Source organism: Mirounga leonina, unplaced genomic scaffold, assembly GCF_011800145.1.
Source record: "Mirounga leonina isolate KUSES-001 unplaced genomic scaffold, KU_Mleo_1.0 Mir_179, whole genome shotgun sequence".
Lineage (NCBI taxonomy): Eukaryota > Metazoa > Chordata > Mammalia > Carnivora > Phocidae > Mirounga > Mirounga leonina.
The window spans coordinates 3,339,162-3,356,530 of NW_023270466.1; the positions used below are offsets into that span (position 1 = coordinate 3,339,162).

At 34.3% G+C, this 17,369-nt stretch overlaps 1 protein-coding gene across 4 annotated transcripts in view; it reads right to left on the reverse strand.

Annotated features, from left to right (window-relative positions):
* The window catches only part of AGTPBP1 (ATP/GTP binding protein 1), a 184,481-nt gene that overhangs the window by 53,970 nt on the left and 113,142 nt on the right, over positions 1-17,369 (reverse strand). For all 4 annotated transcript variants that reach the window (XM_035024409.1, XM_035024407.1, XM_035024410.1 and 1 more), the window contains exons 15-17: positions 17,150-17,233; positions 15,466-15,552; positions 15,233-15,381 (exon numbers count right to left, since the gene is read on the reverse strand). In XM_035024409.1, the coding sequence (XP_034880300.1) occupies positions 15,233-15,381; positions 15,466-15,552; positions 17,150-17,233 (320 nt within the window). The remainder of the gene's footprint in view (positions 1-15,232; positions 15,382-15,465; positions 15,553-17,149; positions 17,234-17,369) is intronic.

A 17,369-nucleotide genomic window follows, 5' to 3' on the forward strand; every position in this document is an offset into this window, starting at 1 on the left:
ATATTCCAACTCAGGTGACATTTTGTTTCATTCACATTTGTAGCATGACTTTTTTACAGTTCTTCTGATTTATCCTTCCGTGGGAGAAGATACTTAGGACTTCTGCCCCATGTCCCTAACATTTCTCAGTTTCATAATCATATTATATCATACCATTTCTTGGGACCATTTCAAATTTTTTTAAGGTGTAATTTCAGGATCCCACTAACTTCCAATTCTAATTTGGATGAGTTGCTTTCTAGAAATGCTCCTCAGCTTTCATCTTGTTCACACTGGAATCCCAGATTAGTTCCATCATTTCTCCCATCTTAGACCTTACATCTCATTCTCAGTCAGCTGGAACACATCTTCAAATATATTCTCAAAATAGAATCCTAATGAATCCAAAAATCAAGCTTGTTGACTATATTATTCACATTTTCTGTATCGCTTATGTTTTCTCTTCTTAATATGTTAAATTATGAAAGTGGTATTTTAAATTCTTACAATAGCTGTCTTCTAATTAAGTTGTATTTCTTGGAGCTTTTGTTTGATCTATATGGATGCTCTGTGGTTATGGTTGCTGTTGTATTATATAAAGGTCTGTGTTCTACACAGCAAAGGAAACCATCGACAAAATGAAAAGGCAACCTACCAACTGGGAGAACATATTTGCAAATCATGTATTTGATAAGGGGTTAATATCTAAAATATCTAAAGAACACATACAACTCAATAGAAAAAAACAATCTGATTAAAAAATGGGCAGCCATAAAAAAGAAGGAAATCTTGCCATCTGCAACAACATGAATGGACCTTGAGGGCATTATGCTGAGTGAAATAAGTCAGACAGAGAAAGAAAAATACCATATGATCTCATGTGTAGAACCTTAAAAAAAAAACTCTCATAGAATAGATTGGTAAATCAGGAAGGGAGTAGAAACAGAGGTGGGCAAAACGGATGAAAGTGGTCAAAAGACACAAACTGCGAGTTATAAAATAAGTAAGGCCGGGGAATGTAATATACAGCATGATGACTATAGTTAATATATAATACTATTATTACACATCTGAAAGTTGCTAAGACAGTAGATCTTCAAAGTCCTCATCACAAGGGCGCCTGGGTGGCTCAGTTGGTTGGGCGACTGCCTTCGGCTCAGGTCATGATCCTGGAGTCCCGGGATCGAGTCCCGCATTGGGCTCCCTGCTCAGCGGGGAGTCTGCTTCTCCCTCTCCTGCTCCCCCCTCTTGTGCTCTTTCTCTCTCTCACTCACTCTCTCTCTCTCAAATAAATAAATAAAATCTTTAAAAAAAAAAAAATGCCAAAGTTCTCATCACAAGAAAAAAACTTTGTAACTGTGTGGCAAGAGATGTTAACTAGACTTCTTGAGGGGATTATTTCAAAATATATACAAATATTAAAACATAATGTTATACATTGAAACTAATATAAGGTTTTACGTCAATTTTACCTCAATTTAAAAAATGTTTGTGATTGGGGCGCCTGGGTGGCTCAGTCAGTTAAGCTTCTGCCTTTGGCTCAGGTCATGACCCCAGGGTCCTGGGATCCAATCCCACATCGGGCTCCCTGCTCAGTGGGGAGCCTGCTTCTCCCTCTGCCCTTTCCCCTACTCCTGCAAGTGCTCTCTCTCTCAAATAAATAAATAAAATCTTTTAAAAAAATGTCTGTGATTACTATACATCTTCAAGAACTGCAACTACTAAATACAGAGCATCTATTCAGTGCTTTTAAACCTGAATTCTTCTTTGTCTGGATGGGAATGTAACTTGGCGCTGCCACTATGGACAACACGCATGGAGGTTCTTCAAAAAATTAAGAATGGAAATACCATATGATCCAGCAGTTCCACTTCTGGCAATAATATAAACATTTTGCCGTAGTTTATTTGCATTTGGCTAGTTTATCTCTGCCTAATCACTCATTTTCAACTTTTCTTTGTCATTTAATTAACACTGCCCTCCCTCCTATTGTATAACTTTTTTTTTTTTTTAAAGATTCTGTTTATTTATTTGTCAGAGAGAGCACAAGCAGGGGAAGCTGCAGGCAGAGGGAGAAGTGGGCTCCCTGCTGAGCAAGGAGCGGACAGCAGGACTCAATCCCAGGACCCTGGGATGACCTGAGCCAAAAGCAGATGCTTAACCAACTGAGCCACCCAGGCGTCCCCTGTATAACTTTCAATATTTGATTTCTGAGGACATTTCAGCTCATAGTTAGTGATGATAGATATACATTTCATCTCATTTTCTTTCTACTCTTTGATGTTTTCTTCTTCTTCTTTACCTTCTTACTATTACTGGCCTGATTGTATTTCTCCATATTTTCTTTTTCTTTTTCCATTATTTGGAAGCTTTCTATTGTGTTTATCAATCCCACTTCCCATCCTCATAGTTATGATTAACTGATATTTCTCTGATACTGTATCAATAACTAAGCAATCCCACCAAGATAAGTTAACTTTCGCTTCTCCCATGTCATTCCCCTTAGAACATTTTTACTTTTAACACATTTTATAAATTCCAAGTGTTCTACCTTGAGATGTTTTCCTCATTTACTTTTCTCACAGAGGGTTCAGGGGTAACATATTTTCTGAATTCTACATACACAAAGATATAGTTTGTTGGCAGTTACAAACAAATGACAGATTTCGCAAAAGACATTTGGCTGTCCTCTAGCTTCCAGTGTGCCACAGATGAGAAGTCCAACACCAATCTAATTTTTTCATATGCAGAACAACACAGTGATTAAGAGCATACAATTTGCAACCAGACTACCTGGGTCTGAATTCCAACTTCATCACCAACCAGATGCATGATCCTGGACAGATTACTAAACTACTGATGCCCCCTTTTTCTCTTCTGTAAAATGGATTCTGTTTAATGCATGAAGAGTATCACATGTGTTAGCACTTAGAACAAGGCCTGGCACATGGTAAATATTCAATAAATGTTAGCTGCTCTTATTATTATCATTATTTAAGTAACCAGTTCTTTTAAAGTAGAAGTATGTTAAAATTCTCTCTTTATACCCAAAATTTAAGTATTTCACTGGTACATATAAAGGATTCCTATCTTCTTTATTCCTTTCTAGGATTCATAGAGCCATCTCAATCTGAAACTTCAAACTCCTCCAGACAAATAAAATGCATAATAATAGCTAACTATAAGTAAGGTTCCAGCTGAAGTCAGGGCACATTAGATTTATCTTAAGTGTTCTAATTTTATAAAAGACAAGGTATTCTTATAGTACTTTTTAAATGATAGTTAATTCTAGTCACAGTGGAAGGAGTGATACTTGAAAATTCTGACTATAATAAAAACCATTTGAACCAAAGAGGTAGCCCTAGTAAGAATCAATCAAATGAGGTAACTCAGACTGAATAAACAATCTATTCAACCTGACATTTTGGCTATAATTGTTGTCATCAGTCACAGGATAAACCTTTACATGCATAAAAAATATGCTAAGAACAGTCAATCTTATCACTTGAATACAGACAATCAAAATATTAAATTGCCACAATGAAGCCAACATCCAATGGCATTGGCTTCTAATAATAGCTAAGTAAAGGCCGAAGTTGTATGGAGTAGATGCTCAATAACAGTACAGATACAAAAAAAGACAAGGTGTTTTAGGCCCTAATCATCAAATGTACTAAGAATCACAGATTCATGAAATTTTCAAGTTGAAGCTATTACCCTCATTTAACAGAGAAGGGGGACAAGTAAAGTTTAAAATGGAGCTCAAATAACCTAAAGGCACCTATCACAACCTGCATATATTATGGACTCAGTGACTCTACAGAGAAAAAACACATGCTTCTAATATGACTAGTATTACAGCAGAGATTTATACTAAAAATAGGAAAATCATATTGTTGGTCTGGAGGATAACGGTAGCCACTTGAATTTGAATCTGGATCTCTACACACATCGTCACCACCAAAAAGTAAATAAATAAATTCAACAAGTAGGACCAATAAAACCACACATACCCCAGATTTTCAGCATTACTAGAAGACAGAATATACCAAATTTTTTAGTTAAATTACCTATAAGTATAAAAACGGGCAAAGACGCACTAGGCAAATAGAAACAAAATAGGGATCGAAATACTGAGATCAAAGTAGATTACAGGCCAAAAAATATTAAATGAGACAAAGAAGGAACTTTATAAAGTCACCATTCACAGTGAAGTATAATAATACCCAGTACCTATGCACCAGGGTAAGACCAACCTCCTATGTAAAGCAGAAATTATAGGAGATACAGAAGACAGAAGGCATACCGTTGATAGTAGACGGACACATCACTCTCAGTACATGACAGACCAAATGAACAAAAATGAAGAATAAAGAACATAATCAATAAGGCAAATCTTACATACAGATGTTGAACACAATAGCCTGATAATACAGATTATATATAATATACCTTTCTAAGAGCATGTGAAATAGTCACAAAAACTTATCATAAAGTAGATGAAAAGGAAATGTCAGAAGTTCCATAAAAGAGAAACACTATAAACAAAACTGTCTGCTTGCCACATAATAAAACTAGAAATTAAAAACAGAATGAACACAAACAAACAGGGAGCCACACTTGCAAGGGGGGTGGGAAGAAAGGCTGACTTGGGTGTCAGACCCTGAATGAGGTGAGGAGGTCACCTGCCCAAAAAGGCATCAGAAGGATTTTAACATACACTGGAACTGATCACTAAGTAAATATATTAAGGATAATGGAAGCCCAGATTCTCCATGTTGGAGGACACTGTAAATATAGGGAAAAAACCAGAATAGAGTCTGTGGACTTAAAGGTATCAGTGTGACCTCATGGAGATTGTGTGGGGATGTGTGTATATGTGCACATAACATATACACACACACAAACATAAATATATGCATACATATGGAGAAACTACTACAAATGAAAATTTCTATATAAATATTTGCACACACAAACATACAGTCCTCAGCTCTGTCCACTGAGAAGTCCAATAACAATGCGCATACTGTGCACACAGACCTTGGTTTTTAAATACCATTCACCACTAAAACAAACCAGGGCTATTCCAAGAAATGACTGATACCAGGTTGAGGCAGGGAAAGGCAAGGTGAGCTTTGAGCACTGTATGCCAAACATCCAGGAGGCCCACACAGTATGACAGGGATGTAGCAAAAGGACACAGAAGCCAGTACGAAAGGGATCCCACTGGCCAAATCTTGGGCAATTTGAGCATCAAAATAAATAATGACAGAAATAAATTATAACCCACCAGTAAAACAGGAAACCAACTCTGGACTGATATTCACATATTAAGAGCTTGATGAGGAGAAAGATATTTACATAGTTTCAAAGTACTTCCACCTAAAATACTTATTAACTACAAAAAGAAAAAGGGTAACTTTACAATGGAAAAGCCTGACAGACTCAAACTTAATCATGTGATAAAATGATTATTATCAGTGATGGGACAAACAAAATGCTGTATTCACCAGGGTACAACACCACTTCAGTAATATTCCTGCTAAAGACACACCTAATTTGAACTGAGTCACGAGGAACATGAGACAACAACTCCAAACTGAGAACCACTCTACAGAGTAAAAGTCCTATAATTGTCAAAAATGTCAGGTCATGAATGTTAAAATCTGCAAAACTGTTCCTGACTAAAAGAGTTTTAGACACTTGACAACTAAATACACATGGTTTGAGCTGAATCCTCTTGCACATTATTGAGAAAACAGATGAAACTCAAATGAGGGGCCTATGGATTAGAGAGGATTCACGTATCAGTTATAATTTCCTGATGGTGGTGGTTATATGTTATTAGTTTTTAAAATCAGTACTTTTTAATGAAAACAACTTGACCAAAAATCTGTCACAGAATTTTGAGACCCATTAAAACAGAAGTTTAATGAGAAAAAAAAAATGCCACTGTTTATAGAAAATATACTAAAAATATTCTAAGGTAATGAGACATCATTTCAAATCCTCAACATCTGCATTAAGGGTGCAACTTTTATAAATCTGAAATTATTTCAAAACATTTATAAAAAGTTGATCATAAATTGAACTAGAATTTTTTTTTTAAGATTTGTTTATTTTAGAAAGAGAGAAGAGTGCATGAGTGGGGGGAGGAGCAGAAGGAAAGGGAGAGAGAGAATCCTCAAGTAGACTCCCCGCTGAGCATGGAGCCTGATGCAGGGCTCAATCCCAAGACCCTGAGATCATGACCTGAGCCAAAATCAAGAGCTGGCCTCTCAACTGACTGAGTGACCCAGGAGCCCCGAACTAGAATCTTCTTGACGTATTATTTTGTGCATGTTCGTTTTACATTCCTAATGGGATCTTCTTCATAGTTCATTCATCCATTGCCTCATTCATTTAACAAATCATCTGTTAAATGCCATACTGTAAGTACAGCGATAAGCAACAGTGACACTGTCCCTGATTATTGTGGAATTTATAAACAAGTGGGGGGGGGCGGAAAGCGATTAATCAGCCACACACATAAACAACATAAAACTGTTATGAGCACCCCAAAGGAAAAAATTACAAGGAACATTTATCAAGGGTACTAATCCAACCTGAGGAGTCGGGAAGGCTTCCTTAGTCAAGAGATAGCTCAGCTAAACTTCCAAGTATGGAATTAAGTAACATGGGGTAGGTGGGAATGCTACAGACCTAGACTCCAAAATTCTATTCTGTTGCCTGGTTCCACACATGTTCAATTTATTTAAGAAAGTGGTTTAAAATCCTCATGTATCTGGGAGACACGGCTGGAGGGAAGGACGGAGGGAAAGGAAGGGTAGTGGGGAAGAGCTAGAGACATGGAGTGCAAAAGCACCAGGGAAGGAGCTAGAAATGAAAGCTCCAAGTTACTAAAATGCAAGACTGCCATCTAGTGGTAATTTGAACAAACCCCTTTCAAGTAATGGGAGAAACCGATTACAACAGATAACAGCATCATTACACAGTGACAGAAATTCTCAAATAAAATTCACCAATAAGATCATTCACCTGTGAGAAAACTAAGTATTTAATACAATCTCCTAAAAAATTCCCAAGAAAAGGGCAATTTGAGAAACTAAGCAATAGTAATTCTGCCCCTCTTGGGGGCATTGCCAAAGAATAAGACATCTTTGGATATATTTGCTAGAACCCAACACTTAAATACTCCTGCAACCAGAACAACCCAATCAAAAAAAGAAGAACAATTAATTAAAACTAATTAATATTATTTCCTGATTTCAATCATGTATGGCAATTAAACAAATTCTTCTGGCTGAACAAGTTTCCACTGCAAATATTTTTTATCATCAGTACCATTCCTGAAGTAAAGTCAAAATGAATCTAATGACAATAACATTAATTACATAGCCGGTTGCAATTTCGTAAAATTTTGAATTCCAGTTTACTAAGTCCCTTCCTTCTTCTATTGAGGTTAAGACAAACCAAGATTTCCTTTATGTTGTACTAACAACAAAACTAATGACAGAGGTTCACTTAAAAAACTACATCTACCTAAAAGCTCATTTCACAGCTATAACCAACTTCCTAGTTAAATACTTACAAATACATGGAAATAAAAAGAACTCAGACCACTTCTTGTCAGAATTTGGGAGGAATCTCTAGTAAACTTAAGGCAGATGGAGCAGGACTGAGAAAAATCCAATGCAATATGCTTCATGCTCTATTCTTTTTATATACATATTTTGGATTTCCACAGCTAAAAAAAGTGTTGTACTACACCTTGAAGTCCCCTAAAGAATAACAGATTAAACAATAAAGCAAAAAAATAGGAAGCATTAAAAAAACCAAACTTGTCTATTAAAAAAGAATTTTAAATAAGTTAAAATCATGTTAAAGACAAGGGTCAAACAACAAAATCAACCTCTACTTAAAAGAAACAACAGGCAAAGATATATCAAGCAAATTCAAACCAAAACAATAATAAAAACAGAATTCCAGGCTAATGATACTGAAGTATGGCTATTATTTTATCCATTAAATGGTATATACAAAAGGAATATGGAAAAGTTATAAACTATGTGCCAAATAATACTGCTTAAGAAGAAAAAAACATGTTTTTGTAAATGAGGAATTGACAGAAACACAATAGAGCTGAAAGACAATTTTTTTAAGTCTTAGGCAGAAAGAATATAAAAAATAAATAAGGACACAGAAAACTGAAAAATGGAATTATAACACTAAACTAAAAATGTATATTAAGTTGTTGTCAGCAGAGAATATATATTATTTTCCAAGTGCCCATGAAATAAAAAAACTGACCAGATATTAAGCCATAAAAAGTTATTCCAAATCATAATTTTTTTTTAGATTATTTATTTATTTATTTATTTATTTATTTATTTATTTATTTATTTGAGAGAGAGAGAGAGAGAGAAACAGCATGAGAGGGGAAAGGGTCAGAGGGAGAAGCAGGCTCCCCACGGAGCCCGGAACCCGATGTGGGACTCGATCCCAGGACTCCGGGACCATGACCTGAGCCGAAGGCAGTCGCTTAGCCAACTGAGCCACCCAGGCGCCCCCAAATCATAAATTTTATACGCATATGAACAAAATGCACTAAAACTTGAAAGTAATTAGAAAAATTTTAATCAAAATAATCTAACCAACTAGGAATATAAAAAATGCTTTCCTAATAATTCTTGGAACAAAAAGGATACCAACACTACATATAATTAGAGGCAATCTACAAAATAACAAGGAGTCTTAATATTAAAATCTAGAAGGGAAGGGGATACAGAAATAAGCAATAATCAAGAGCAAATGCTTGGTCATCAAACAAAAATAAATTTAAGTGGGGGCGCCTGAGTGGCTCAGTCGTTAAGCATCTGCCTTCGGCTCAGGTCACGATCCCAGTGTCCTGGGATCGAGCCCCGCATCTGGCTCCCCGCTCCGTGGGAAGCCTGCCCTGCTTCTCCCTTTCCCACTCCCCCCTGCTTGTATTCCCTCTCTCGCTGTCTCTCTCTCTCTGTCAAATAAATAAATTTAAAAAAAAAATCTTAAAAAAAATAAATTTAGGTGAACAAACTGAAAGTTAAAAAGAAGAAAAAAATCAAACTGCAGGGAGGAAAAGAGAAAAATTAATAAATAAAAAACCTTTAAAGGAAATAATGAATAAAACCAAGACCTAGGTTTTTAAAATAATAAATTATGTTTTGAGCACACACACAAAAGGGAAATAAGCAAAAGTAACAAGCAAGCACACACACTGCAGACATCATCTAGAAATCTGTATGATTTCTAGTGAATTTTGAAAATCTAAATGTCATGTATATAAGAAAACATCAATTATCAAGGTTGTCACAATAAGTAATAGAAAACTAGGGGCACCTGTGTGGCTCAGGGGGTTAAGCCTTCAGCTCAGGTCAGTCTGCCTTCAGCTCAGGTCATGATCCTGGCATCCTGGGATCGAGCCCCACATCCGGCTCCCTGCTCAGTGGGGAGTCTCCTTCTCCCTTTCCCTCTGCCTCTCCCCCCTGCTCATGCTCACACACTCTCTCTCCCTCTCTCTCTCAAATAAATAAAATCTAAAAAAAAAAAAAAGAAACAGGAAACTAAGTCACAGATATCTGAAAAAGTTACCTAGACATTCCTTCTCCCACCCAAAAAGGGGCACACAATCAGAGAGTTCTAGAGGTGCATTCTTTCCAAATTTCATGAAGACCTGTAAATGCTGTTTAAACTCTCCAGAACCAGGATGGGGAAATAAAAGCTTTTCTATTTAAGCGTTCAAAGTTAGCATCAGCTTGCTTCCAAAACTGGATGAAGACAGCCCTCCGAAAAAGAAACTGACTTGCCTAACTTATGACCAGTGATATAAAAAGCCTTTAAACAAAATACTAACAAATCAAAAATAGATGTATATTAAAATATTAATTCACATGGCAAAGTGAATTTACTTCTGAAACCCAAGGATGATTTGATAGTAGGAACATTAGTACAATACATTAACAGCTCACAGTATTATATGGTCACATCATATTAATAAACGCAAAAATAAAACTTTTGATTTTTAAAACTTTTTAGTAAAAGTAGAAATTCTTTACTATGAGAAAGAATCTGTACTCAGAAGAAGAGCTAATGTATTTAATGTAAATACTAGCAAAATTCACATTAAAGTCCAAATAAAACAAGGATGCCCAGTGTCTCCTTTTTACTTTAATCATTCTCATAGTTATATCTAAAAGTTATGAAACAATGAAAGATACACAATATAACTATGGATAAGGAAAAATTCTAGGGACCTACCAAGAAAATCCACAGTATCAACTGAGAAACTATGAAAACTAGTAAGAAAGTTCGGTAAGGAGGTTGATTTTCAAGTGAACATATAAAACTTGACAGCTTTCTTAATTATAAGTAATAACAAGCCTGAAAACAATGATCTCTTTCGTAAGAGAAACAAAAAAAAAAAATACATAAAGTACTTAAAAGTAAAAAGAAATGAACAGAACTTACAACAAGAAAACTAGAACACTTAGGTGAGGGCATAAAAAATGAGTAAACAAACCTATACACCATGTTCCTAAGCAGTGAGACTTAATATAAAAAATTGTTTGTCAAAAAAAAAAAATCAATTTCTCTCAGATTATTCTAGAAGTTTCATGCAATGGAAATTTTTTGGCACTTGAAAAAACTATTCGAATACTATTTAGAATAAACTATTCTGACAAATAGGTAGAAAAAATTCTTAAAATTGTTCTTGAAAAAGACTACAGGGTGTTAGCTGTACTGCACAGTCAGTTACACAACAGTGATACTAGAGCAACAAAGATATTACACAAGACAGAACCGTCAGGATAATTAAAATCAAGGGTACTAGAGCAACAAACAGCCCCCAAACAAATGCTAGTCCATAGCTTCTGAGAACTGTGGTATTTCAAACCAGAGGGGACAAATAATATGACTAGGAAGTCAGAACAATTCAACCTAGATTCAAAAAGTCAGGAACTAGGCACAATAGTGGTATCTTACCAACCAGTTTCCAAACTGTTTTTACTAACCACGCCATGTTTCTGTAAGAGCTCCCACAGAGCAACCACATACAATGTCTTCTAAGCAATGTTTCCTCCCCTTATTTTACTAGAGGGTCAGGAACAGAGTTGCAAATGAGTTATAAATGTAAATATTTGAGAAATAACTCAATTTATCAACATTTTAAAATTCTTTGGAGAAAGAATGGGTTCAGCTGTAGCTGCTAACTACTAACAACAGGATTAAGTAAAATATAAACACTGAAAGCACATTATCAAATGCACTTGAAATCAAGGCTGAACTAATTTAACACTCCTACCAGCACAAAAAGTACCCCTTTTCCCTAGTCTTCAGCAACCTATGTTCATTTTCTTTGAGAAATTCTACTTGGAGGAATTGGTGGCAAAGCAATAATCAGAAATACAGACAAAAAAATAATTAAGGATATCAACCATATCACAGCTTATAATTTTGAAATGCTGAAAACTTAAATTCCCGAACTGTTACCATTAAAATAATCATTGTACATTACTCAATAGAATATTATATAAACATTAGTAATGATGTCGCTGAAAATACTGAATGGCATGGGGAGATTTTTTTATAAAATACCGTGCAGTAAAAATAGTTTTGGTGAATTTTCATATTGTAAAACCAATCTATGAAAGGATAAAATTTAATTTCAAAATTATGTGAATAAGTCTGAGGATAGATAACAAAATGCTAAACGGTGGATTTTCTTCTCTTCCTATAGATTCTTCTCTAAATGGTTTCTAATTTACCAAATTTCCCACATAAAGATCCACTGCTTAGGGTGCCTGGGTGGCTCACTCAGTTAAGTGTCCCACGTTTTCGGCTCAAGTCGTGATCTCGAGGTTGTTGAGACCAAGTCCCGCATCAGGCTCCCTGCTCAGCGGGAAGTCTGCTTAAGACTCTCTCTCCCTCTCCCTCTGTGGCTCCCCACTGCATGTGCATGCTCTCTCTCTCCCTCTCTCTAAAATAAATAAATCTTTAAAAAAAAAAAAAGAGATCTATTGCTTGATAATCAGAAAAAAAATATTTACAGCTGGCAGACAAAGATACTCCACTTTTGTGAATTTGTAACTAAATAATTATACACGCAAACATTTTGTACAATAATGCTGATATCAGCATTATTTAAAATAGAAAATAATTAGAAACAATTTAAATGTACAACAACGAAAGTTTGGGTAAGTTATAGGAGCTCTGGAGGATGTCCATTTAAACTCTGTTTCAGAGGAATATTTAATGACCAGAAAAAGTGTTAACAATATAATGTTTGGTTAACATACAGACTGTGAAACTGCATGGGTTACAAGCCTTATTTTTTAAAATAAATACCTAACTGTGTATATGTAGAAATCATATATTGCCTTAGGAAAAAAAAGGCTAGAAGAAAACAATAATATTAAAGTGATTATCTCTGGATGATGCATTGTTGACGGTTTTAATTTTCTTAACACCACTCTGTTACCCAAATTCCCTACAAGGTTGAGTTTGGAAAGTATGATAAACACACAAGAATACCCAAAGGGCAAGTGCTAAGGAGAAGGGGAAATTTTAAAATAAAGCAGCCATCTGTCCCATTGCTTTGATCTGGTTTCAGTTATAGAATTTTATTTATTTTAAATTTAAAATGACACTAAAGGAAGAGGTTTTTTATGTATCACATAGAGGTATAGGTTTTAAAAAAAATAGAAAAAAACTTTTAATAAATAAATTTAAAAAAAGAGGGGGGGAACTGCTCCAAAACGTTAAGCTTTTAATTTTATTTATTTATTTATTTATTTGAGAGACAGCGCGAGCAAGTGAGCATGCACAGAGGGAGGGAGAGAGAGAAGGAGGAGAATTTCAAGCAGACTCCCTGCTAAGTGCAGAGCCCAACACGGGGCTCGATCTCAGGACCCTAAGCCAAAATTGAGTCTGCCACTTAACCAACTGAGCCTCCCAGGCACCCCTGTAAGCTTTTAATTTTAAAAATTAAAATACTTAATAAAGTTTAAAGTAGTAAGAGAGTACTATTTTATAAAAGTAAATAAACAAGTATAGTTAATAAAGATGTCATCTCCCTATAGCTTTACAATTTGAAGATTATCATTTCAGGAATAGAAAGCCTTTTTTATATTTATATACTCGTAAGGAGCACCCAAAATACAAACATAATTCCATTTAATCAATTGTCCTTTTCTCCTCTAAAATACTATGTTAGCATTATGCTTACAAGTTAAATAGGGAAAACAGGAGGTTCTTTAATTGTTGTAGCATTCTGAATGAGTTTCGAATAAGGTAATTTTTAAAAAATACATGAATGTTTAAGGTCAAAAATAAATTTTTCTAATAACTGTGACATTCAATGATTACTAGCTATGTCCCCAAATCCCCAAAATAAAGAATGTGAAATAGATTTGTATCAAGAATATTCATATCACTCTTCATGCAAAATATAACCAGACTCCTCAAACAAAATATACATATTTAAAATGGATTATTTAGATTACTTAAAATATTTTAAAACTTTAAAAAATGTTTATAACTGAACCAGATTATTAGTCTACCTAATCTTCCTATGATTATTGCATTAAATTAGTGAATCTGACTAAAGCTTTTATCCTACACATGTTAATTATTCAGCGTATACAATTTCCTATTTTCCACGAAAATAATGACAACTGAGTACAACCTCTTCAACTCCTGAAAGCTTTAATTTTCAAAAATGCCCCTTAAAAAGCATCATCATATTCACACTTTTAACAACTTTTAATATTTTTGCTGGTACAACACTAGAGTTTTAAAAAAATGTCTCATGAGAAAAAAACAATGAAACTAAAAGCAGGTTCTTGGAAAAGTTCAAAAACTTTTAAAAAATTCTAGCAGGACTGACAAAGGAAAACAGAGAGAAAACACAAATTACTATTATCAGGAATGAAATGGGGTGTCACTACAGACACTGCAGACCTCAGAAGGTTAGCAGGGGAACCCTGTGACCAAATAAATCTACACACACTTTTGACAATTTAGAAGAAATGATCAGTTCCTAAAAAGCACAAACTACCACATACCATTAACTCACTCAGATGAAATAATATGAACAGCCCTAAAACTATTAAAGAAATTCAAAGACTATCAAAAAAGAAATCCTTCCAGACCCAGATGGTTTCACTGGAGAATTCTACCAAACATTTAAGAATTAACACGAAATCTACACAAGCTCTTCCAAAAAACAAGAGGAGGGAACATTTCCCAACCCATTTTATGAGGTCAGTATTACAACTATACCAAAACAAAATATAATACAAGAAGAAAAAAGAAAACTATAGCTCAATATCCCTCCTGAATATAAATGCAAAAATTCTTAACAAAATGTTAGCTATTATACACAATGACCAAGTGGATTTTATTCCATGGATAAAAAAAGGCTGGTTCAATATTCAAAACTCAATCAATGTAATATGCCATATTAGCAGTCTTCTAAAGAAGAAGAAAATCACATCATCAGACCAAGTGATGCAGCCACAGCATATGACAAAGTTCAACACCCACTCATGATAAAAACAAAGCAACTCAGCAAATAGTAATAGAAGGAAACCTCAACTAGATTTTAAAATTTGCATAAAACTACAGCTAACATCTTATTGAAAGGTGACTGATAAAGGAGTGGCACAAGGCTGTGTGGTGATAGAAGTATTCTGTATCTTGATTGTGGTGACTAGTTCAAGAATCTACAAATGTAATAAAATGTCATGAAACTCTGCACCCACACTGCACCAATGTAAAATCCTGACTCTGGAAGATGTAGCCACTTGAGGAAATTCAGTGAAGAGAACATGAGACCTTTCTGCAACTTCTATCACATTTCTATGAGACTATTCAAAATTAAAAATTAAAAAAGATTATGTAATTCTCTTCTAGATGAATTGACATTAAAAACTAGATTTTATGCAGCATAAGTAATGAATCTTTAGTTGTATTTAATTTGGATGAAATCAAAGATACTCATTGCATTTTAAAGGGTTTTTCACCAACAAAGCAAAGCTCAGTTTATTTCAAATTTTGCATAATAAATATCTGAATTTTGAGAACTAGAGAAAACAAAAGAACAACGAACCTTTTTTTAAACATGTCAATAATTTAAAAAAAAACAAACTTATGTCCTTCAGTTACGATGCCTGCATACTTTCTAAAATTAGGGGAACAAAACGTGTCTTACCATAATTAAATTGACTGTTGGACTTTTCACAGTTAATGATGTTAAATCTATAAGCAACACCCGGTCGCATTCCACTGACTTCAAAGTAAAACCACTGGTGATAATGATTGCTATTTATATCTGAGTTCAAAATAAGATCATATTCATTTCTGAAAATAGAAAATAAAGAAATCTGATGAAAATTAGGAAAATATCTGTGTACAGACAAAATGAGAAAATTTTAAATGACTTACTTTCTAATTTGAATTACTTTGCGCAGATTCCCAGATTCAAATTTGGAGTTAAACTTCAAAATATCTCCTTCTTCTGGAATAGTGTAACTAAATAAAATTTTTGAAGTAAGTATAATAAAATACATTGCATGTAAATAGGTGAACAAAAGATAAATAAAACTACACTACAAATTAAAAATATACCACTATGGACACTTCACCCTCCTCATTATTTTTAAACCAAAAAACATAACCAACACAAGCAAAACACAAACTCTGGCTAACATTTACAGATTTAAAAATTGTAACTACAAGTAGAGATGTGTTCCCACATTTATAGTGAATGTTAATCACAAATAAGAAATTTTGCCTCACTGAATAAATGTCATTCCTAAATACTAAAAATCATATAAAAAGGCCAAATGTATTTTTTAAAAGGCACATGACCTGTATTGAGTAGCAATAATTCTAATTAAACTACGTAGTTCTCAGGTGAAAATATTAAATTTACAGAGCTGTATGAGATAACAGATATTATTTTATTTAGTACCAAAAAGGTGAAGGTATTATCTTCACTTTACATAGTCACTACTTTAGTAAGTATTTACTGAGCACCTACTAGGTACCAGATGCAGTTTTAGTTGTATGTCTGTTTCCCTGATTAAATACAAATTCTTGCTCTTCTGAAGCTTATATTCCAATAGGGGAAAACTAAGACTCCAAGAAGCTCAATGACTGTGGCCAAAGTCATTTCAGTTAGAAATAGCACTGGTATGTATGCTATCCTCAAGGTTCCTGAGTTTCTCTTTTTATCACATCTGCCTTATCTGTCTGACACAGAATTGTAACCATTGACATAACTAAGATATTTTGAGTAAGTAGATTTGGTTTCCATTTTTAAGATTATTCCAAATTCAGTCATTAGCTTTGATACAGCTTTTACCCTTACTTCTCTGACAAAGATCTTTAAAAGGTGTTTTATTTCCTCCAAAAAGACCAGTAAGATGTGAAATTTCTCCCCAAATATTAGAATGTTGAGGGAGGGGAAAACCCATTGAGGGCTAATTAAATGTTTCCTCTGAGGAGGCAAATAATAGTCACATTCATCACTTCTAATTTTCATTTATTTACTTATATTTAAACCTTAAAATGTGATGATACCAGTGATAACCCTAAATTGTAAATAACACCAAAGCATCAAGCATCATAAACAAATGGCCTTAAAGGTCTGGAAAGTAATCAAAAGGACCAATGCACATCATAAGCAGTAAAAGATGAGAAAGAGTAGTGGGGACTATGGAGAAATTGGCAAGCACATATTCCTTCTAAAAGGGATGGTAATTTGTTGTCCCAAGGAAATGAAGGCTCAATATTACAGGACAAAACTGCAGCCTTTCATGTGAAATTTCCACTTTCTCCAATGGAGGTAATTTCAGATTTTTTAAACACAGTATCAGTTTGTGACCTTTCCCCTTATTAAGCCCATTAAAAGTCTACCTATGAACAAACAAAAGCCTGTGATGTATTCAATTTAACATGATTAACTATTTATTCCATTACCATTATATCCCTGCTAAAAGATGAAAATGGAGTAAGGGCAAACTAGGTGCAAGGTAGTTATATTTTTTTATCTTTTACAAACAACACTGAAACTTGAGAGTCCAAATAAAAGTAAAAGCAACAACAGCAGCAACAACAGACTTACTTTGGGTTATCTAAGTCATATACCACTCGATCTATGATATCACTCTGATGTATTAACCTCTCAATATCTTGAGCAATTTTTGTCCTGAAATCATAAAAGAGAAGCGTTGACTACCAAAATTCATTATTATATGCCAAGGCACAAGTTTTTCTAGTAAGTTTTGGATGAAAAAAGTATAAAATGACAAAACTTCCTTAAAATAAAAATGATCACTCTATAT